Genomic DNA, 24,954 nt, shown 5'->3' with positions numbered 1-24,954 from the left:
ACTTTCTTTTTATTTTTTGCAATTTTTATGTGTTCTCCTCTCATACAATACATCCTGAATGCAATTTTCCATCCCACCATTCCTCCCAGTTCCCCACCACCTCCCCTCTCCCCAGATCCACTCCATTTCCATTCCCCCTCAGAGAGGGGGGGATAGGGAGGAGGGGAGGAGAGGAGATGAGAGAGGGGAGGGGGGAGGGAGGAGAGAGAGAGAGAGAGAGAGAGAGAGAGAGAGAGAGAGAGAGAGAGCCTTCCAGAGATAACAACTGAACATACTTAACAAGTTACAGTAAGATCAGGCCTAAACACTCATACTAAGACTGAATAAGGCAACCAAACAGGAGGAAAAAAGTCTTAAGAGCAGAAAAAACAGTAGAGACACCCTCACTGGTACTGTCAGGAGTCGCCCCAAAATACCAAGACAACAACCATAACATATGTGTATGGGACCTAGCACAGACCCAGGCAGGCTCTGTGATTGTCACTTCAGTCTCTGTGTGCCCCGTGAGCCCTAATTCTTCAGGCTATGTTCTCCAAATATCCTCCACCCCTCTGGTTCCCACAATTCTTTCTCTCCTTCTTCCTTGGGGTTCACTCTTCCATTGCTGGTGAGGATGTAAACTTGTTCAGCCACTATGGAAATTACTATGGTGGTTCGTCAGAAAATTGGGAATCGATCTACCTCAAGACCCAGCTATGACACTCTTGGGCATATACCCATTGGACACTTCATCCTACCACAGGGACACATGCTCAGGTAAGTTCAAAGTGGCTTTGTTCATAACAGTCAGAAACTGGAAACAACCCAAATGCCCCCTTAAATGGAGAATGGATGAAGAAAACATGGTACATTTGCACAGTGGAGTGTTACTCAGCTGTTAAAAAAATGACATCATCAAATTTTCAGGCAAATGGATGGAATTAGAAAAAAATCATCCAGAGTAAGGTAATACAAACCCAGAATGACACAGTTGTTATGTGCTTACTATAAGTGGATATTAGCTGTTAACTAAAAGATAATCAAGCTAAAATACACAGACCCAGAATGGCTAGGTAACAAGGAGGGCCCAATGAACAATTTTCATATGTTGAACCATTGCTGCATCTCTGAGAAGAAGCCATGGTGAATGATTTTTCTGATGTGTTCTTGGAAATATAAAAACCACATGATCATCTCATTAGATGCTGAAAAGCCTTCGACAAAATACAATATCCCTTTATGATAAAAAGTCTTGGAGAGAGCAGGGATACAAGGAACATACCTAAACACAATAAAGGCAATATACAGCAAACCAACAGCCAACATCAAGCTAAATAGAGAGAAACTCCCAGCAACTCCACTGAAATAAGGAACAAGACAAGGTTGTCCACTCTCTCCATATCTATTCAATATAGTTCTTGAGGTCCTAGCTAGAGCAATAAGACACCAAAAGGAGATCAAGGGGATACAAACTGGAACAAACTCTCACTGTTTGCTGATGATATGATAGTTTATATATCCCCCAAACTTCTACCAAGGAACATCTATAACTCATAAACACTTTCAGTAATGTAGCAGGATACAAGATTAACTGAAAAAAGTCAGTAGCCCTCCTTTACATAGGTGATAAATGGACTGAGAAAGAAATCAAAGAAACATTACCCTTCACAATAGCCACAAACAGCATAAAATATCTCAGTAACTCTAGCCAAACAAGTGAAAGACCTGTATGATAAGAACTTTAAATCTTTGAAGAAAGAAATCAAAGAAGACACCAGAAAATGAAAAGATCTCCCATGCTCTTGGATAGGTAGAATTAACATAGTAAAAATGGTAATCTTACCAAAAGCAATCTACAGATTTAATGCAATGCCCATCAAAATCCCAGCAAAATTCTTCACAGACCTCAAAAGAACAGTGCTCAACTTCATATGGAAGGGCATAAAACCCAGCATAGCCAAAACAATCTTGTACAATAAAGAAACTTCTGGAGATATCACAATCCCTGACTTCAAACTCTGCCACAGAGTTACAGTACTGAAAACAGCCTGGTATTGGCATAAAAACAGAGAGAAGAACCAATGGAACCAAATTGAAGACTCAGATATTAATCTACACACCTGCAAATATGTGATTTTTGACAAAGAAGCAAAAAAATACAAAATGGAAAAACGTATATTTAACAAACGGTGCTGGCATAACTAATATCAACATGTAGAAGAATGAAAATAGATCCATATCTATCTACCATGCACAAAACTCAAGTCCCAATGGATCAAAGACCTCAACATAAAGCCAACCATACTGAACCTCATAGAAGAGAAAGTGGGAGGTACACTTGAACACATTGGCACAGGAGATTACTTCCTAAATATAACCCCAGTAGCACAGACATTGAGAGAAACAATTAAATGAGACCTCCTAAAACTGAAAAGCTTCTGTAAAGCAAAGGACATGGTCACCAAGACAAAATGGCAGCCTGTAGAATGGGAAAAGATCTTTACCAACCCCACATCAGAAAGAGGTTTGATCTCCAAAATATACAAGAACTCAAGAAATTGGTCATCAAAAGAACAAGTAATACAATAAAAAAATAGAGTACAGACTTATACAGAGAATTCTCAATGGAGAAATCTAAAATGGCTAAAAAGCACTTAAGGAAATGCTCAACATCCTTAATCATCAGAGAAATGCAAATCAAAAAAACTCTGAGATTCCTTACTCTGGTAAGAATGGCCAAGATCTAAAACACAGATGACAACTTATGATGGAGAGGATGTGGGGGAAAGAGAACATTCCTCCATTGCTGGTGGGAGTACAAATTGGTACAACTGCTTTGGATATCAATATGGTGATTTCTCAGAAAATTAAGAAACAACCTTCCTCAAGACCTAGCAATACCACTTTTGGGTATATACCCAAAGGATACTCAATCATACCACAAAGACATGTGCTCAACTACATTTATAGCAGCATTGTTTGACATAGCCAGAACCCAGAAACGACCTAAATGCCCCTCAACCGAAGAATGGATAAAGAAGATGTGGTACATTTACACAATGGAGTACTACACAGCAGAAAAAATAATGACATCTTGAAATTCGCAGACAAATGGATGGAGCTAGAAAACATCATATTGAGTGAGGTAACTCAGGCCCAGAAAGACAATTATCATATATGCTTACACATTAGTGGTTTTTAAACACAAAGCAAAGAAAACCAGCCTACAAATTACAATCCCAAAGAACCTAGACAACAATGAGGATCCTAAGAGATACATATGTATCTAATTTACATGGGAAGTAGAAAAAGACAAGATCTCCTGAATAAATTTGGAGTGTGGGGATCATGGGAGATGGCTGAAGGGGAGGGAAGAGGAAGGGAGGGGAGAAGAGAGAAATATGTAGCTCAGAAAAATCAATTAAAAAACTTAAAAAAAGAGAAAGAAAACAAGGAGGGCTCTAGGGTGAACAGATGAATAACATTTTCTTTAATCATGTAGGCAACCAAATGGTGAACTATTAACTTCAGAGTCTTTAAAGGATACATTTAAAAAGGAAGTGTTTTCATGTCCACAAAGCTTTTAGTGTAGTTCAAGGGAAAGCTCTAAAATTCACATTTCTCCTTGGTGCCAAAGTGTAATATAAGCATTTTGAGTGGTTGGTACACTGTCTAGTGATAACGCTGACTTAGAAAGTGTGGTATCCTTTGGGGACAATGTTATTTTTTAAGACCTTATGTCCTAAGCATCAGTGAGAAATTCAGTCCCTATGCTGGGTGAGTTTTGCTTTGTCGATTAAGTAAATTATAAATTGGGTTCTATGTGGATAACATACATGTTATCTTTCCATAAATATTTGTCTGCATGTGAATGTGTGCCTATGTCTGTCCCCTACCCGGTCCTGGTGTGTGTGTGTGTGTGTGTGTGTGTGTGTGTGTGTGTGTGTGTGCTAGTCCAGGGATCAACCTTAGTTGTAATTCCTCAGTTCACTTACATCCTCCTCCTTCTCCTCCTCCTTCTCCTGCTTTTTTTTTTTTTTTTTTTTTTTTTTTTTTTTTTTTTTAGAAAAGACCCGCATTCTATCCAAGAACTTGCCAAGTAGGCAGGGCTGACCAGCAAGCCCCGAGCTTACAAATGCCTGCCCTCAAGCCAGCCTTCCTTTCACATGGGTTCTGGGAATCCCATAACTCTAGTGACTCAGGTCCTCCCACTTAAAAAAAAATCACTTCATCAGGTGGAGTATCTCCCAGGCCACTTTTTCTTTAAGTATTCTTACAGTATTTATTTTTGACTTCGTGCATCAAAGAAATGGGGGAATGAATTAGATTTCCAACAAAGAGTTTCAATTTTCCAAAGGTAAATAATGGTAGTGCCTTTACTTTCAGGAAAACAGTATCATGGAGAATTAACTAGAACGCTACTATGGGAAAGTAAGCAGGGATCATATATTCGAGAAACAAGCATACAAACTGCTGTGAGCAAACTCACTCTGGAGATGTCTGCATAAGAGTCTGGAGGACGGCTTATGTTGGAGAAGATGTGGAGTAAGGGGAACACTCCTCTGCTGCTGCTGGGAGTGCTAACTTGTACAGTCACTGGAAATCAGTATGACGGTTTCTCAGACAACTTGAAATCAGTCTACCTCAAGATCCAGTGATACCACTCTTGGGCTTATATACCCAAAGGATGCTCAATCATACCATGAAGACACTTGCTCAGCTATGTTCATGGCAACATTATCCATAATAGCTAGAACCTGGAAACAACTTAGATGCCCCTCAACAGAAAAATGGATGAAGAAAATGTGGTACATTTATACAATGGCACACTACTTAACTGTAAAAAATAATGACATCATGAAATTTGCAACCAAATGGAAAAAAGCATCCTGAGTGAGATAACCCAGACTCAGAAAGACAAAGAAGGTATGTCCTCACTCATAAGTGGATACTAGATGTAAAGCAAAGGATAACCAGACCACAACCAACAGCTCCAGAGAAGCTAGGTAATAATAACAAGGAGGACCCTGAGAGGGAAGCATGGATCCCCCTGGGAAGGGGAATTAGATAAGATCTCCTGGATAAACTGGGGGTGAGGAGGGGGCAGTAAAGCAGAAGGGATGGGGCATGAGAACATGAGAAAATGGGATGGTTCAGTTGGGAGGAGAGGAATGAATGGGAGAGTAATGAAAGAGATATCTTGATGGAGAGAGCCACTGTGGAGTTTGGGAGAAACCCGGGGTTAGGGAAATTCCTAGGAATCTACAAGGATGACCCCATCTAAGACTCCTAGCAATAGTGGAGAAGGTACCTGAATTGACCGTCCCTTGTAATTAGTTAGGTGAATACCCCAATTGTCATTATAGAGCCTTCATCCCATAATTTATGGAAACAGAGGCAGAGATACACAGCCAAGCACCAGGCTGAGTCCTGGGAATCCAGTTGAAGAGAGGGAGGAGGGAATATATGTGCAAGGGAGGTCAAGATCATGAAGGAGAAATCTACAGAGACAGCTGAACCAAGCTTGTGGGAACTCATGAAGTCTAGAACAGCAGCTGTGGAGCCTCCGAGAGACCAAACTAGGCCGTCTGCATGAGGGAGACAGTTGTATAGTTTGGTCTATCTGAGGGGCCTCTAGAAGTTGGACCAGGATCTGTCCCTGGTGCATGAGCTAGCTTGTTGGAGCCCATTCCCTATACTAAGTGAGATGCCATACTAAGCCTTAATGCAGGGGGATGGGGCTTGGTCCTCCCTCAACTTAATGGACCAGGCTTTCTTGACTCCCCATGGGAGCCCTTACCCTTTGGGAGGAGTGGATGGGAGGTGAGTTGTGGGTGAGGACATGAAGGAGTATGAGAGAAGAAATGGGAAGAACTGTAATTGGAATGTAAAATGAAATTTTAAAAAATTCATTTAAAATGTAACTCGGGAGGCAGAGGCAGGCGGATCTCTGTGAGTTCGAGGCCAGCCTGGTCTACAAGAGCTAGGTCCAGGACAGGCTCTAAAAAAGCTGCAGAGAAACCCTGTCTCGAAAAACCAAAAAAATATATATATAAATAAAAAAATAAAATGTATCTGGTTGCTTTCCCCTTGAATTTTTCATTGTACTGAAGAAAAACAAAACAACAAAATGGCCAACTTTACTGATTTAATTATTTCAGTACACTCTTCAAACACTGCCATTGCATGGACCTCTAAGAAACCTCTGGTAGGTCCTAGCACCTGATCCCAGCACCAGCCTTTGACACAACAATCATCACCGGCAAGCAGCTCTTGCGGCGTCTGAGCCAGCAATGCTGTGCAGCAGAAAGACTCTAGATAAGAAGATGTAGTCAGGCATGGAATGTAAGAGCATCAGCTTTGAGAAGCAAAATACATCATTAACTCCAGGTGAAGATCATCATTGCTTGTCTGTTCCACTTTGAGGAATGATCAACACTGGGAGCAGTCCAACCACCAGACACAGGGCACCTACCTCTTCGGCTTGGAAAGCCTTAACCAGGTTTCAACGTCCTAAGGCCAGAGTGTAGCTTGGGTCTCCCTCCCTGGCTTGGAGTCTTTCTTAAAAGCTAGCTGCAGATCTCCTGCAGACCAGCCTGGGTCACCTACTTTCACTCCCTCAGCCTGCCTAGGCCAGCTCCCTGTGCCTTGTGTTGCCTCCATGGGACAAGTGTGGGCTGATGACACACTTGACTGCCAGCACAATACTGAGAAACCTCTGCCTTGACGATCACATACATTAAATTGTTTCCTGAAGTAATAGAAAAACGAGAGGGTGGGGGGTCATGACCAATATGGAGACTAAATAGAAAACAGAATCAAGGAACCAGATCTTAGCCACAGGATGAAATCCATAACAGCTTCTTTTTACTAAACTATTTCCCTAAAGTAATTCCCACAAAGCGAATATATTTGGTAATTAGGAAAAAATGTCAAAGAGGAGAATTACTGTTCTCAAGATTTTGATTTTAACATGAATATAAACCCATTCTCATTTAAACTCCTCCATGCTGACTCCTTTATCCAATTATTTCTCAACTTCTAAAAAAAAAATTTTTTAATTTAAAGTTTGATTGACATTAATGGGACCTAATGAAATTTAACTCCAAGCCAACAATAACTTCACAAAGAAAAGTAGAGGAGCTTAATTCCTAGACACATTCATTTCAGAGAACAGATAGTAACCTCAAGCCAACACTTTCACAAGGAACATGCTGCTTGGCCACCTTTTATTTATCAGCATTGAAAAGCCGGCTACCTACTAATAAGACAGTTTTCTTCAAAGATGTATTGTCCCTGATCCTGGCAGTGCCTCGGTGCTGTTGGGGGTCTTTAGAAAGCATTTAACTCTGGCCGAGGGGTAGGGCATGGGTCACCTCAACATTTGCCTGTCCCATGGAGGGGCAGATAGGCACCAAACTAAGCGAGAGTGAAGCTGGCAGAGTTCTAATTGACGGGAACGGAAAGAGCTGACACTTAGCCAGGATACAGCACAATACAGAGCAACGAGCCTCTGTTCCAAGCCTCAGACTTGGTATAAATTTTTATGTATCTAGAGTATTTTTCATAAAGCAAAAGGATGTCTCCTATGCTGCTTTTTGTGTATGTGTGTGTGCGTGTGTGCGTGTGTGTGTGTGTGCGTGCGTGCGTGTGTGTGTGTGTGTGTGTGTGTGTGTGTGTGATTTTGTATGTAGACGAGTGTACATACGTGGGCATGCATGTTTTTGGAAGCCAGGGGTTCACATCTTGTGTCTTCCACAATCATTTTCCATTTTATTTTTTGAGATATCATCTCTCTTTGAACCCAAAGCTCGTTAGACTGACTAGAACAGCCAGTCAGCCTGTCCCAGAGGCTCTTGTGTCTCGGACTCTCTTGCGGTTGTTAGGATAACAAACACACCACCCTTCAAAATATAGAAAGAACACAAATGTCCATCAGTGGATAAACAAATGCCAATGCGGAAGAGTACATACGTCATTTCATTCCCAGGATACCTTCAAAAGAATAGCTCAGATCAGTGGCTACCAGGGCCTGGGAGAATCTACTTATCGGGACCCCTATCTGCTTTTGAACCTAAATAAAAGCTCTGGATGCACAACATGCTGAATGTGTCAAACATAAATGCTTCATAATAAGGTAATGACAAATTTGAACTCAATAAAAACATTGAAAACTATTTAAAATCAAACTTTCCCTTCACCTAGCATGACAACCAATCCCTATGCATCCGGGGCCATTTTACCAAGTTGTATACAGGAGACACATCGTCCAGCTACCTAGGCTATCCAGATAAAGCTCACAACAGTAAAGACAAGTCGTTTCTAGAAACAGAACACCTATTTCACACACCGAAGACACAGGGGTTAGGGCCACGCTCTCTTGCTGTATGGTCATCTCTCAAGAATGATCACATCTGGGCGTGATTATGTCTCTTCCTTCTCCACCAGTCACACAGACTAGCCAGCCTCTTCCCACGCGGAAAGAGAGGCGTCTTCACACATGACACATCTCAGAACCCTGACTAGGCACCCGACCCTCCGGAGAGATTACCTTAAGCAATCTAATGGCGGTCACCCAGCACATCCTGCTCTGTTCTTCCTCCGCACAGAGCATTTTCAGGTCCCGGGGCCCTCCTGCTTTGTGAGGCTAGAAGGCCACAGCACATGGTTTATTGTTAATGCAAATCTTGAAGGTAACACCTGTTGAAATAAAAGTCACTAAAATTCTCCTAGTCATAAGAGAACTCTGTCTTTTAAAAAAAAAAAAGAAAGAAGAAAGAAAGAAAGAAAGAAAGAAAGAAAGAAACCAAAAGACACCCAAGCTTACCTAAAAAAACTGAGGCTTGCTTTAACCATCTACCAAAACATTAAACCTGTACCTTAAAGCAGAATCCATAGGCAGTCGGTGCTCCGTGCTTTTTTTTGCCCGTCAGTGACATGTAAACATTACTAGTGCTGAATTCGCTGAAAAACTGCAAATGTCGTGGTTCCTTTAAGAAACATACGTGTGAATGTTGACATAGATGTGTGTGGTTTCACAACAGCTTCCGTATTTTCCTATTACACGATTTATAACTTGGACATGAGAAAGCCACCTCAAACAATATGCCAGTGCAGCGTCATAGAAACAAAAGGAAGGGAGTTGCCACGTCCTTAAATAACCAGGAGCTGCCAACAATTTCATTTAAATTGGCAAATGGCAGTTTGTTTTATTAACAGACAAATTCCCATTTTAAGTTTCCTAGTCTTGTTAACCGCTAGCCATTGTATCAAGCTAACAGAGGAGAAAAAAGAAAACCTCAAAGGCTTTTAAAAGTGTTTCCTGCATCTCGGAGGTTCTACTACAGGAGGAAACTTGGCTTCTTGAGAAGAAAATGGGGAAAGAAAAAGCAAACCTCTGCTTCTTGCAGACAGGACCATCCCTCACAACCATGTGCTGCCTGGCAGCAGGCTGTGGCCATCTTGTTCCACAAAAGAAGCGGAGCCTGCACAGAGGAGCTGAGGGAAATTACCTGGGATGGAATGTGTCTGACTGTCAGGGCAAAGGGAAATCGTGAGCGGCTATTTCTCCTCTGGAAAATCCGAGAGATTTGAGCTGGCCATGGGAAATCACTAGGTCACATCATTCCGCGATAGGTTAATAACTTGGAGAAGTGCTTAATTCTGAGGTGGACTCAATAATAAAAACTGGCCGGAATGCATTTGTTCTCCAGAACCTTGCTACTAGCGGTGTGGTCACTGAACCCCAGGACCTGTTCCACTAGGGAGCTTGTTAGAAATGCAAAATTCCAGGGCCCATGCGGGGCCCACTGAATCAATATCTGCATTTTAACAAGATCCCAGGTGGTCTTGTATGCACAGTGTTTAGCAGCAGCACACAGGCACACACAAACACACACCAAATACATTGAGCAGTGTGAACTGGAATACATTTCATTGTCATTTGCCAGTAAGCTATCCCAACTCAAAAGATGTCATTTTGTATCACTATTCCTAAGCATTTTAATCTAAAAAGTGGACTTCTTTGGAGAATAAAGCAGAAATTTTTTAATTGTTTATTTATTTATTTTGGGTTTTGAAATGGTCTCTCTATATAGTTCCGGTTATCCTGGAACTCACTATGTAGTCCAGGCTGGCCTTGACCTTACTAAGATCCTCTCAAAGTTGTAGAATGAAAGGCATGTACCACCGTGCCGGGCCTGAAAATATTTTTTGGAAGAAAACCTTTGTTATGGAATAATATTTTTGTACACTGTGAAGATGTGTCACTTTAATTGATTTAACAAAAAATCTGAATGGCCAAATAGTTAGGCAGGATTTCCAGGCACAGAGGATATTGAAACGAGAATGTAGGAGATGCCAGGGTTGCAGAACAAGCAGCATGGGCTTTACAAAGTAAGAGTGACCAAGCCACATAAAAGATTGTAGATTAAAAGATATGGCTTAATTTAAGTTAAAAGAACTGTTAGAAACAAGCCTAAGCTATTGGCCAGACTATCAGAATTGGTTCTTTGGGTGCTGGCAAGTGGGACAGAAAACATTTGCTATAAATCTTTAATAAAAAATAAAATAAAATGAGGAATTAAAATAGAAAGGTTTTCTTACTGTTGTGATATTTTGGAATACATATTATCACTGACAGAACCTAATTTGATAATAAAAATGTATACTAAAAGGTTATATAGATTTAGTTATCAAAATCTATTGGTTAATGTTCATATGCTTATGTAAGGAAAAAGAAGGAAAGATGGTACTTAGGGCTCTCACTAACATGTAATTCACAGCCATATTGCCAAGCCTTATGGTAGTCATTAGGTTCCCATGCAACCTTGCTTGGAAGTGAAAGTGTTCAACCAAGACACCCTCATAAGAAAAATAAGGAACAAAAATGAGAAACATTCTCTTTACTAGGTAGACATGCCATGTAGTATATCAGATAACATAAATATTAAGTTCTGAAAAACTGAAGTTCTCTTATTTCCATAAATTTTTTTAGTTGGTGAATTTAGAATTATCTCCATAAGTAAATTACATTATCGTGTGGGGTGTGTGTGTGTGTGTGTGTGTGTGTGTGTGTACACCATGGTGTGCTTGTGGAGGCTTCAATGGAAAACTTTTGGAAGTCACTTCTCTCCTTCCAACATGTGAGTTCAAACAACCTTGAACTCAGTTTGCTCGAATTAGCAGTGAATGCCTTTACTCACTGAGCTATTTTTGCCTGCCTCATATGTAGATTAGAAGAATATTGTGATATCAATTGGCAGCCAACATTTAAAATATTATTATCCCAGGTCTTATAATAAATTTTTTTTTTGCCTGCCTCTGGAGAGCAGTTGTATAAACTGGTGTAGGGGCTGGAGAGATGCCTCATGGTTGAGAGTATTTACTGCTCTTGCAGAGGGCCTGGGTTCAGTTCCCAGCTCCTAAGTGATGGCATACAATTGTCTCTAACTCCAGCTCCAGACACTTCTTCTGACCACTGCAGAGTCCTGCATGCCTCTGGTGCACAGACACACATACACTCAGGCACACAGCATGGTGCACGTATAAAATAAAATGAATATATTTTTTTTGAAAAGAAAAACTGAAAATTCTATTAGGCTTCAAAATGTGAAACCTCAGATGAGTAAGAAGAACCAGAAAATTGGTTTGTAGTGAGGGGAAATGATATGGGAATAAGAGCAACCAGGCTCCATGAATGCTACAGAAGAGATCAAATCAGTGTAAAGTAAGTTCAAAGACTTTTAAAAAGTATTTTAGCAGATGACTAGGATTCAGATAAATTTCCAACTCTGGACATCAACTAAGGAAGAAATTGCCATAATGAAGTCAAACTTGATATCTTAGAGCTAATAGATAGTTCATAACATACCCCATATACTGGCTTACCTTTGATGTGCCTTTAGTAGAAAAATATAAACCAGATCTTCTCAGAAAAAAGTAAACTTTTTTCCAAGACTTCTTTCCTTGTTCTTTTGCATGTAGAAAGCCATGGATTTCGGGATATGTGCTTGAACTTAAAAACATCTGGAAAACACATTAGATGCATTCAGAGTATTATGGGAGCAATGATGCCAATGGTCTTTTTACCTGCCAGATATGAGCACACAAAATTAAACTGCAGCAATGGTGTTTGTACTGTACAGAGATTACAATGCATGCTTGATAGAACTCTATCAATAACCTGGCACAAGTTCCCCATTAAGGGTCCTCAGAAAATATACACTCAGAGTAATCAATTATCGGATTAAAAACCCAAATCACAAAATATTTGAATGTCTATGTAAAACTGGGCATTATCTGGAGAATTAGGTCCTGATACGTTTCGTCTTTTCTACTTATAGATTCCCAAACAAGTATTTTGCCTATAAAAGATATTACGCAATGCAGTATACTGTAGGACCACTATCCTGACTTCACTCTTTACTCAGACAGCTGAGACAAGTTCACCTGCCTAGTGAGGATAAAGCATGCGATCTCTCTTTGTCTCCTGCCAGTTTAGGTGGGCAAGGCAGGGTGGGGTTTTATTGAGAATTTAACAGCATCTTCTAGCCCACGTTCTCTTCCACAATACAATCTTCACATTGAATCATGAAGAGGTGGCATCTGTTGTTCACCCCCCCCGAATCTTCACAAACCTGTCACCCTTAGATTTTGTTTGGGGTAACACTACCAATTATAGGCGAAGTTCTAGCTTGATGGCTTCCACGAATTGATTCATGGAAACCAGATGTCAGGGGAAAAAAAAAAGAGAAAAAAAAAAGGTGGGTTACCTGAGACCCCCATGGGCAAGAAGTCTAATGAAAGTGGGGAAAGCCCTGGAGAATGAGACACCATGTGGAGAGACAGTGTGAAAAGTCAGCTTTGAAGGGGATGCTCAGCCTCTAGTCACTGAGCCGAACAGCTACAGAACTGAGCCAGCCAGCAAACTCTTACCCAGCTCATGCCCCACAAAATGACTGGTAAAATGTGAGCAGGTACTTTAAGCCATTCAGATTTGAACCAGTTTGTTACAAAGCAGTAATTAGTTGAGGCAGTGGGCATGTGATGCTGGGGAAAAGGCAAAGAAGAGCCATGAGTGGCTATGCTGTGTCCTTATTAAGACAGTGAAAATGCATTAGCGACTCCTAAACAGGAACAGAAACCCCTATGAGTACACAGATGCAAAAATGGGAAAATTTAAAATAGCAGAAATCATTAACTGAAATGGCGTAATATACCCTAAAGGCCTGCAATACATTCAGGGAAATGCTGATAGGAGATATTTACATTTTTAAGTAAATCACTAAAATTTTTTTGATGCAATGAGCCATTAATTAATTGATATGCAAAACAGGCAAGTAGGTTTTTTTAGTTTGAGTGCTTTCCAAGTTATTAAACCAAACCAATTAAATTTTTAAAGAAGAGTCATAGGGGTCACGCTAGAAAGAGAAGAAACCTTTTAAAAAGTAGAAACATTGCCTCAGTGGAGAAGAGAGGTCAGGGCGCGCACTGGACTATCTGATTCTAAAGCCTGTGATTTTCCTTTTTATTATAATTTAACATTAAGGCAAAAAAAAAAATCATGGGAGAGGACAATGTAGAAAACGAAGTGGAAGGAAAACTCATTCCCACCACGACATCACACAAATCGGTGAAGAATCCACAGGCAAAGCTTTGGGGTTCCCCGCTACTACTCCAAGGGGTGCCTCCATGAGACCCTGCAGCATGGAAGCTGTTTGTAGAAAAAAAAAATCCCTAACAATATTTATCGAATATCCTTAAGGATAAAAATAAAACACCCCCTATTTAAAAATCCGCAAGAAAGAAACCTGTGTTAAACACCCCTGCCTAATCTATCAAAAGACAGGCTATAAACACGGGACCAGAGACCATTACCATTAATTGAATTTGTGAACACCCAGGTTTGGCTTAAACAGCACTAATGGACCTGTGAAAGACAACCGTGGCTGCCAGGTCTCCTAATCTCTTGGAAATAACATCACCCAAACAGTTGACTGTGAAGACAATGCCTTAGTAAATAAATAACCATTCCAAGCCACAGACGGGGTGACAGAAATGAGCTCAGTGGTCATAAGGTCAACTTTCTGGAGATGCTATGGATGTTTTAGGATTGATGCATGTGTTTCCCTCACAGCATTGCAAGTGCTGGCTTATGGAATGGATGCCTTGCACACCCCTTCTCTTCTATTCATTTAACTGCTGTGCATTTTCCCTCAAATACCAGTCAAATGTCTGCAGCTTACTGAGAAGATGCACATTTTTCAACAAATGCACATTTTTAAGGATAAATCACATGCAAGTTTTCTTTTACAGAAAACATTTTTTTTTTAATTTTGAACATTCTTTACCGTCAGGATGGGCAATGCTAATTTATTATTTAGCAAATTATTTATTCAGGCTTCTTTTTTCCTTTTTATCTTCAGGGAAAAATATGAATCTTGCAGGCCTCAACATTTCGAAATCTGGCAAAAATTTAGTAAGTTAGGAAAGCAAGGTTTCCATTTTGGTGTTCTTACATATTTCAAGGAAAATATTTTACCTGCAGCATTTGTGTAGGGGATCTTTCACCATTGGTCTCGGTTGCAAAAGACACCATGTGCTCTGGAAAGAAATACTGACCAAAGATAGAAGTTAAATCAGTCCCAGCTCTCTGCCAGGAAAGATGCCACGGTGGCAAAACATCTTAAAACCAGCATGTCTAAAATTCCCACAAAATGATTTGAAAAATGCCATTCCTGAACCTAAAGAAATGGCCTCTTAAAGAACCCAGGTGGCAGTGCATCCCCAGATCAGCTGACACCCCAATCACACTAATGGAGAAATCCTAGCCATTGAGTTTATATTGAATTTGTTCTAATCGCTTCCTTCAGTTCCTCATTCACCCTACCAGATACTGGAAGGTCTGACCCATTTCACAAAGTCAAGACATAAGGGGCAAAGGCTGTGTCAAAAGTCATAGGCCAGAACACAAAACAGCCAGGACTCACCTGGAAAGCTAAAAGGCCACTCATTTTTCCCAATGTTTCTCCCGACTAGTTTAATCATAAAATTCACCCCAGGAAGTTGTTTAAAATAGAAAAGTCCCAGCGCTTCATTCTTGACTTTTCTGATTCGGTAGATTTGGACAGGTCTCGAAGTCTGTATTTTTAATAAGTCCTGGGGCTCCCCGAGGTAAATTTCATGATAAGAAAAGTTTGGAAACATATATTCTACTCTATTTACTTCAAGAGAGGGTTAGTCAACGGCCATCTACTAATACCATGGTTGAAAACTTCAGCGTGGTTGGGGCTGACCTGTGTGTTAGGGATGGTTAACGCCCAGCTTTCTACCCTCATCCGTGCTGTGTGGATAAAAAACAAAACAAACAAACAAACAAAAAAGCCCCTATAGAGTGTCACATCACCCACAAGTTAAAAACCACTACTCAGATCTAGAAAAATGAATGTCAAGCTTTATTTAAATAAAAATAAATAAAATGAAAATTGTACTCTAAGCCATATTTCCTTCAATATAACCTTTAAATGAGTGTCTTAATAAAGACTCCCCACAAGAAAATACTTTTCCTTCGAATCTAATTCCATTTCATCGTTATTAGAACTCTCGTTTTCTTTGTCAAAGATCAACCCATTATGTTTCTATTAATAAGTTACAATAAAAGAGAACATAAGAGGTCTTCCAGGGTTTGAAAATATTCTATTATGGTGTGTATCATATATTTTTCATAAAGGATTGTTTCAATCCAATTATCCAAAACTTAGTATAAAAATACACCACAGCTGCAGAGACAAAAAACAATTTCAAATAATGAGCCCAGAGGCGATTCTGACTTCTCTGAATCCGCAGACTTCATTAGGATGACACGCATTTACTTTCTTTTAAAGAGAACTGTAATGAACACAGTGTTTACTAGGTAATGCGCTGTTCTTTATCTCATTTCTACTCAGTTCAGAAGTTACTACGCTGAAAATGAAGTAATTTAAAGAAAGAAATATATCAGTCTTAAATATCTGGTAAAGCTACAGTGCTCGTAACAATCACCAATTTAATTTAGAGAATGCCGTACTTCCCTTAATTCTATGAAATGTTCTAAACTGTAATGTTCTGGAAGACACTTGGGGACCTATAACAACTCATTTTCTAAAGCAAATACAGAATTTCTTTGGCTTTGTGTCTTAAAAGGCAGGAGGGATAAGCCACAGGAAGTATCTCCCGATTGGTTTTCCCAATACTTTGCAATTAAATAACCAAATTCACTTCCATTCAGATTTTGTCAAAAATGCTGCAGCATTTTACCTGTGAATGAAAACAACCATGCATCACGTTAGCTCACCATTGCTGAAATAAGAAACCAGAGCACAAATCCAAAGTAACCAGCTCTGTCTTACTTGAAATAATGCTCTTCTGCATATACAGTTTAACTGACTCATTTAATTCTGTCACTGTTAATGGAGAGTCTACTCACCATTGGGTTCTTAAAAAATTCATATTTGGCATAATTTTTTCTAAGATACAGCTTATTGTCTTCTTCCATCCCCCAGTGAGACAGCACTTCAACCACCAGCTCATGGTCTTCTATTGTTCTTTCTGTAAGAATGTCTCAATGAGCAGGTTGACAGACACAGATAGTTCAGAAGACAAACATGAAGATACCCCCAGCTACATCAGCACACAAACATATAGAGTAAATTATGTAGCACCCACAATGCATTATTAAGCAGCAAATTTCATCTAAGTTCTTAAATATCTACACTGGCAAGATTTCTTTTCAATTCTGAATTTTATATTGACTTTTATGCCAACACAGTCATCTAAAAAGAAAATTACATAAAATATCACAAATGCCATTTCTGCTAATTCTCAGTCTCCTTCTATTGCTATGTAAATTGCAGTATAAGTTGGATGACAAATCTGTATTAAGACAGGAGAGCTATTCTTTCTTTAACTCATCATGGTGCCAAAATTAAAATATTTGCTCCAGGTTTGAACAATTCACCTCATTAAGAGATGAAGAATTTTGACAGGTTCACTGTGCATTTTAAGACTCATAATCTAGGTAGCTGAAAAATTTAAAACAGTTGCTTTAAAGGGAAATTCCCACTCATGTGGATACAATTTTTTGTGAAGCTCAGTTCCTTGTGGCACTTTAGACCCTCAAAACTAATTCAAGGAAAACAGATCCTGTATTAACAAAGAAGAGAATTAACTAAAGTAGGAAGGTACTTAGTAGAAAAGAAAAAAATATCAAGTGAACCAAGCAGTGGTAACTTTAAAAAAGAGAAACATAAGCAGCATGACCTCTATTGTAATGTAAACTGTGATGGTGTTTGTATTTGTATTATTCATAACAGCCCCAAACTAGAGACTACCTATACACCCATATATGAGACATGAAAATGATTTTTTAAGAGCACACAAAAACTATATTCTACAATAATCCCAAACAGAAATCTCATAAGTGAAAGAAGACGTATGTTGCATGAGTCCTTTCACATAAGGTTCCGAGGGAGGAAAATTCATCCATGGAGCCAGGAGTAATGGAGATGGAGGGTGAGTAGGGGGTGCATGAAGCAACTGAGTGAGGTCACAATTCTGCTCATTCCTGTAGATGTCACTCAGGAACATGCCGTGTATGAAAAGTCACGAAGCTGCTCCCATGGGTTGAACTCACCTTTCTCGGTGCAGCTCATTCTCCAACAAAAAGTCAGGAAATTTTAATTATGAAATTGCCGATACGGAAGAGAAAGCCTAGAATAGCTAAAAAGGGAATATGAACTCCTCTGTTCTTTAAATGTTCCTAGGACCTCTTTGAAAAAAAAAAAAAAGCAGCATCTCAGAGGTTCAACCCTCAGACATGATGTGGGCCATACTATGGGAACCCTTGTAAGCAAACGCACTTAAACAGAAGCCTGTTCTCTAAAAGGGATTCGTCTCAATGCATATGGCTGAGTTGCTATAGCTGCTCCTGGACAAGCCAAATTCCGGCCTTCGGTGGAGCAGATGCCACTGTCTCATCTCCACCGCTTGTTCCTTTCATGGCTTCCCTTTCCAGCCTTGGCTTCATTCTTTCCTTTCTTCTCTACATCAAGTGCCTCTTTTTAGCACATCTACAGAGTTCCCCAAAGTGAAATCTCTGCCTAAAATTGCCCTCCCCACTGCTGAGATTCTCTACCTCCTCCAAAAACATTTGCCGAGGGCCGAGGTCCATGCCATCATTTTTTTTTTAAAACAGTAGATCAGAATCGTCACTCTGGGTCACTCCCAATTTCACATCTGGCTCTAAGTCCCGCAGAAATGACAGTTAAACTTCCAGAAGATATTCGTGCCTAAAGAAGGCAACAACAATACCATGCCCATGGAGGACATAATTAACACAATAGAAAAGAGATATAGATAGAAAATGAATAAACAAGATAGAAAATCAACCTTAAAATCAATAGATATAGATAGATATAAAATAGATAACAGATAAGATAGAAAATCAATCTTAAAAGAAATGAAGGTATAATGTACACAAAACATGATAAACCCTAAAGACTCTGTACTAAATGAAATCAGGCAGACACAAAAACACTGCCAGGCAGTGGTGCCACACACCTTTAATCCCAGCACCGAGAGGCAGAGGCAGGCGGATCTCTGTGAGTTCAAGGCCAGCCTGGTCTAGTTCCTGGACAGGCTCCAACGCTACAGAGAAAAAAATTTTAAAAAAAGACAAATACCCCATAAAAACCCCCATAAAGGTACAAAAAATGCTCCAATGTAAAGTAACAGAGAAACAAATGGGAGTTTCCAGAGCAGGTGGGTAGGAGAAATAGAGTATTACTGCTTAACTAGTAAAGCGTTTCAGGGTGGGAAGAGAGCATCCTGCAGGCAGGTGCCGGGTCTACAGAGCTTATGTGGCATAGAGGCCCACTGAAGTGCATAGTTACATTGGCTAAGATGCTAAATTTTATTTACGCTCTTCTACCACAATTTAATAGTGGGCTTCACTACCTTTATAATTATCTTCCTTTCAAACCTAGAAGTACTTGTTCTTCTTAAAATATTATTTTTGTGAATGTTAATATCATCTCATTTTGCCATATTCTCTCAGAGAAATGCCAAATTAAAAAAATCCCTTCTGCGTGTTTTCTACCTCCCACTCTGTATCCTTTACTCCTAATATACCCAGCTGTCCGTTGTGCTCTCTCCACATCACCCTCAGCAACAACAAACCACGACAGCCCATTCCCAATGTCACCGTGCCAATGGGCCCCCATTTTTTCTCACAGAATCTCTTTGCTAGTCCCCAAAACTCCAGTTACTCTTTGCATCTACGATGAACTGGTATCATAGCAGTCAACCCTCAACCATCGCCCATGAGAATCCTGCCCAAAAGACGTATCCATTCCTACTTCTCATGAGATGAAACTGTAAGATCTAGCAAGGACACCTTATCCATCCATCTATCCATTCAAATTGTCCCCAAGTGCCTGATTGGTCAGATGTTCCTCTTAGATCTGGGAGGTTTGAAATGGACAAAACCAGGAAAGACGGACTGCCCTGGTGAAGGCCCTAATAGAAAAGCACAGACGATAAATAAAATGTGAGCCCTTTAAAGATGGCAATAAACTCGACAGGAAAGCATGGCGCGGGGAAGACGGAATTGCTGAGAGCAAGGGAAAGGGCTCGTTTCCAGCGGCTTTACAGAGAAGGGCCTGCAGGGAGGGTGATCTTCCAGCAAAGATGCCAACGAGAAGGCCAGAGCCAAGCACACACTGAGGAGTAAGAAGGCAGCACCCGGGGTGAGGATAAGGTTGGGATGTTTGATGCACAGCATGGCTGTTGGCACAAGTAATGTTGAATGAGTTACAGGACAGAACCAGAAAAAGAGATTCTAGAGGCATAGAGACGGGGGTGTTGAACCCCACCCTCCAGGATAAGGACTTATGGGAGACAGTACAATGAACTGAACAGAGGAACAACAGGAAATAACAGGTTTGGACTGTTATAGCTGCATCACAGTCGCCATTGACTGTAAAGTGGATTTTTAACAGATCCAAGGACTGAAAACATGAAGTCCACTTAGGAAGTTGATTGGAGTTGACCTGGGCAGGCTAGATTAGATGATAGAGATTAGACTGACATAGTAGCTGTGGGCTTCGTAAAAAGGTGGGAGGAATCTGGGTGCATCTGAAGGTCTAAGCAGTGGGAACGGAGGAAAGATCCCAAATGTGTGCATAAAAAGGCCACGTGGTGGAAGATACTGCAGTTTTCAGTCTAAGCCTGGAAGGACTGCAATTAGTAAGAAGGAACTGGGACTACAGTAGTGCAGCCAAGAGATCAACGGTTGCAGCGCAGGGCGGCATTCCAGCAGTCTCTGAGTACTAACTTCTGCTTATCTTCCCACAAACCTAGCTCATGCTTCTAAGCTAAAATGAGTGCACGTGCTATATATAGCGTGTACCTATATTCTTTGCAACCACCAAGAGAAGAAATTTAATAATGATAGCTGTGTCCTGGCTTTGGTTACCTGTGTTTCTTTGTACAGTTGCCTGTCTCTAACAATAAGGAAGGAGTTTATGCCCCACCCTGAAGGTATACCAACACAGAGACGAAAAAGCAACAGACAGCCATTGTCTTGATGGTTAAACTTCAAGGTATATGTAATCAATCTTTGGCAGATAAAATTGCTTAGGAAGAATAATGTCCAGCATGGTCCTCTGCTGCCTCAGATGAGGATCCAACCTTAACTGAAAGGGTAAGGGAATAATGAAGGGGAGAGAGAGTCAAGTCAGACCCTGAGTCATGTAGGAAGCAAGGACTGTATCTGCTCCCCTTCAGGAGCAGAAGCACTTTTAGGGTGTCATGGTCCCTATAAGCTGTAATGTGAAGAGTGACTAAAACCAGAGACTTAATTTTTTAATCCTCAAGAACCCATGCATCAAACAGAAGCAGATGTTGGTGGCAATGCCAACCTCACAGCCTGCCAGGATGAGTGTTATGTACCCAGAAGGAAGATGGGAGAGCTGAAAATTAAAATAAATAAATAAATAAGAAAGGCCTTGTGCTTTTCATAAAGGAAAAATGAGACAAGCAGGAGCTTCTAGAACATGGAGAAAACAGTGACACAAAGATAAGACAAATACCTTGGCTGAGAATGATGTCTCCCACCAGAACGCGGGAAAGGTAAAAGGGGTCTCAATGGTCGAATATAAACATTTCAAACCAAAGGCAGCTCACCACAGAACTTGAATTATTGACCCCGAAAGAACAATCTGGACTGCAAACGAATACCATGAGGTTAAATTCTCTGTTTTTCTGATAGCTGGAGAAGCAGAGTCCAAAATTCATTCCAGTTACAGAAAGAGATTGCATCTCTGCGTGGCTCAGTGTGTGAACATGCCACTGATATATTTCATTTGTATAATGTCCTAAATAGGCTGAATAATGTCCTTAAAGATACCAGAGCCTAACTCCTGGAATCTGTAAATGTTATCCTACCAAGGGCAAGCCTTTGCAGACGTCCAACAACAAACCTATAGAGTTGAGGAATAAAGGGTTAGTCTCTCAGTCTATCTGTAAGCATCCTTCAAAACACAGACAGAAAGGGATTTGAAATAGACAACAAAGGGAATTGAAATACAAATTAGAGATTTAGTGATGTGGCAACAAGCCAAGGAACATCAACAGTACCTGGCACCTAGAAAGGTAAACACTCAGGCTCCCTTCAGAGCCCTCCAAACCCTCCAGAATTGTGGAAATACACTTCTCCAGTTTATAGCTCACCAAGTTCGTGGTAATCTGTTATGAAATTATTAGGATAACTTAATGGGCAAGTTATGTTTCTGTTTTAAAGCTAGCCAAGCTATTCAGGTTGACTGAGCCCTTGCACCTGACCCAAACTGATGGCCTTTCTCCTGCAAGACACTGCTTCAGCCTACATGGAAGCTCCCATTGGTGCTTACACGGCCATCTCAGCGAGTCCTAATTCTTTAACCAGGAAAAGTATAAGTCACTCTCTTATTTCTTATTGCTTTAATTATCTATTTCTTCTGATTTTGGAATGTGTCCATATTTGCTAATCTATCGAAAATAAACAATCATTTTCTGAATGTAAGGAGAATAAAAGCCACAGTTGGATTTCAAATTATCCAATCTTTACCTTCCATAAAAGTAATTTAGATCATTTGAGTCTGGGAGGAATTCAAAATTAAATATAAAATGATTTGGAAAAAATCAAGCTGTATTTGTACAGTCACAGTGAATAAGAAACTTAAAAAAAAATAGTATGGTGTTTGTGGTTACCAAGTAGAATGCGGTCTGGCGCTTTGTTGACATCACACACACACACACACACACACACACACACACACACTGCAGAGCCAGAATACAGATCTGGAAAGGGAAGATAAGCAATGGAGTACTTCAGGAAATCCCACAGATCTCTAGTACTGAATGTTTGAAAAAACGCAAACAGTAAGGTCAGAAGAATATCCTCACAATATTAAGAAGAAACATGCTTTCAAAAGGCTATCAAAACCTAGACTCTATTTAAGAAAGCAAAATACATCTGCTCTACCCATTTAAAGCAATGTTCTGTCTCTCATCAATGGATAATTTAGATAACATGTAAATCCAGTAAAAGTCCACAGGGCTGAACACAGCTATGTTTTCCACCTCGTCTACAAGTCTGACAATGAGCTTAAAGTTTTCTTCCCATAGAATGTGGCTTTGAGAAATTACATCACATTAGATATTCTTCACGCACCCGTCATCATCATCTCGATTTGGAGGCACGTTTGCATTCCATCCTCGAGGAGCCACAGCTACAGAGAACTAAATAACTCTGGCAGGGACAGCTGATGACCAACTAAACACAGCATGTTGTGACTTTTTTGTTGTTGTTGTTAGCAAGGTGGCTCACTAAATACAAGCATTCGTAGGCGTAATGTTTAACAGGGAGAGACACAATGCTAGGGCATAGTTTTCTGAGAAGAATGTAATATGTAGAGGGAGTGAAAAGCTGCAGAACACCAATGTGAAAGCCTAGGCACCGCCATAAACCATGCTACCAAGACCTGATAATAAAGAGAAAAACAGCAGCTCCCTTGGCACCTAATGAAGTCTCCTCAAAACTGCCCTCCTTTAACTATACTCTAAAAACAAGCAAATTTTAGCCAGCTAAGTAATCCTTCTCAGTTCCCTATATTTTTTAATACAAAAAATTCTCCAAAACATAGCTCTTTGATACTGTGTTCAAAACGAGAATAAACTCCAGCCTTTGAATTGCCACTCAAGAAAGAACCGTAGGTGCCATTTGTGAAAATCCGTCTCTGTTATTTTAAAGACCTTGTTTGTTTGCTTATTTGTCTGTTTGTTTTAACTTCATAAAATCGACCTAGATACTCTGTTGAACAGCCAGTGGTGTTATTCCGAGTAACTCTAAGGGTGTTAGCAGGTGGGATACAACGTTAGGAAACAAGTCCCTGAGGTCCTCTTGCCTCTGGCCCCTTTGTTCTCCACACGCTCCTGTAACCATGACGGTCCGCTCCTTACAGCACAGATGTGGGAGCAAGAGAATGGATGCCCCCCAGAACTGTGAACCATGATAAAAAGCCTCCTGTTTGAGGTAGTTTAGGTGGGCACTTGATCAGAGTCACACAAAAACAATCAACATGGACACATTTTTTTAAAAAAAAAAAAAAAATCATTCCCAAAAGCCATATTGCCTGCCCTTAGATGCCTAAGGAAGAAATAGTTAAGCCTCTTTCAAATAAGCTTTCTGGAGTTTTTTTCACACATCAGAAAGTGAATTGTGGTCATCAAACATCCCTCATACATAAGTAAAGAATACCAGGAAGACCTCCTTAAATTATTTCAAAACAACAAGTAAGAATGAGAAATGGGAAGAAAAGCTTTGAGGAGTCTTAAATGATGTTTACAACAACAGCAACAAAAAAATGAAAACTGCATATTGTTTTAATTTTTATTTTTGCTTCTAATGTATTTGCAGGGTCTTGCTGTTAGAAAAAAAAGTTACCAAATAATTGTGTTTTCTGCTTAATTTTCAAGAACTTTTTCTTTGAGAGAAAACAAAGAAAAGAAAAGTTTCCTCCGAAAGTGCTGATTTAAGTTCAAAGTCTTTTAAGAAACTTCAATCCGCCGAGAATGGGAGTGCTCACCTGTGACCTTCTGCCTGGATTTGTTCCCTGAATCCACTGAAAGCACTGTGTTGGGCTCAAATAGAAGGCAAAGCCCTGCTCTTCTCATCGCTTGATAAGAGGAGAAACAAAGTGGCTTTTTCTTCTAATGCACCCGGAAAACAGTTCTTCCTACACCATTGTTACAGAAAACTCCAGGCCACAAATAAATGTCCCTTGTATTTCCCAGAGCTGGGTTGAAGCCACCTATATTTTGCCAATCTTATTTCCAGATCAAAATGAACAGCTTCTGACCAAGCAAAACAAAACCCGAACACGAGAAGCAAAGAATAAACCAGAGATCAATTTCTAAAGAATGCTATTTAACACCACCAAGAGCTCCCAGACAACTGCCAATCAGATTAAGGCCCCAAGAAAAGTCACAGGGAAATGATGGAACTTTACCTTGAAGGCTTACAGACCTTTAAATTCGTTTTCCAGCAAATCAAAATAACCTATGCATTACTTCAGATCCACGACAGCAAGTTTAACTCTCAGAAAGACTTCTTTTCCTGCAAAGACTTGTGTCTATGCTTGTTCCAGTCCACTGGGAAAGCATGCGGAGCTGACGTGCTCATAAACAGCCTCCATAGACCTCACGTCACCAGGCACATCCTTGGGAGATGGACTAAATATCCATCTGAGCATGGGAACTCTATAGAGTGTTTTCCAACTCTCTCTCCTCTCTGGACTTCATAAGACAATACTTTGAATGGCTGGATACGATTCAGAACAAGTGGATTCAAAACACATTTGCTTGCCTTTGACCCTGGGATGCAAAGATGGACGCACA

At 40.2% G+C, this 24,954-nt stretch overlaps 1 protein-coding gene across 2 annotated transcripts in view; it reads right to left on the bottom strand.

Moving 5' to 3' along the window:
* Nucleotides 1-24,954, bottom strand: part of Grb14 (growth factor receptor bound protein 14) — a 112,276-nt gene that overhangs the window by 11,991 nt on the left and 75,331 nt on the right. For both annotated transcript variants that reach the window (XM_038337031.2, XM_038337032.2), the window contains 5 exons: nucleotides 16,445-16,566; nucleotides 14,522-14,596; nucleotides 11,869-12,006; nucleotides 8,859-8,969; nucleotides 8,531-8,626 (listed from right to left, as the gene is read on the bottom strand). In XM_038337031.2, the coding sequence (XP_038192959.1) occupies nucleotides 8,531-8,626; nucleotides 8,859-8,969; nucleotides 11,869-12,006; nucleotides 14,522-14,596; nucleotides 16,445-16,566 (542 nt within the window). The remainder of the gene's footprint in view (nucleotides 1-8,530; nucleotides 8,627-8,858; nucleotides 8,970-11,868; nucleotides 12,007-14,521; nucleotides 14,597-16,444; nucleotides 16,567-24,954) is intronic.

The sequence above is a fragment of the Arvicola amphibius genome, chromosome 7, assembly GCF_903992535.2.
Source record: "Arvicola amphibius chromosome 7, mArvAmp1.2, whole genome shotgun sequence".
NCBI lineage: Eukaryota > Metazoa > Chordata > Mammalia > Rodentia > Cricetidae > Arvicola > Arvicola amphibius.
This window is presented reverse-complemented; position numbering and strand designations above follow the sequence as displayed.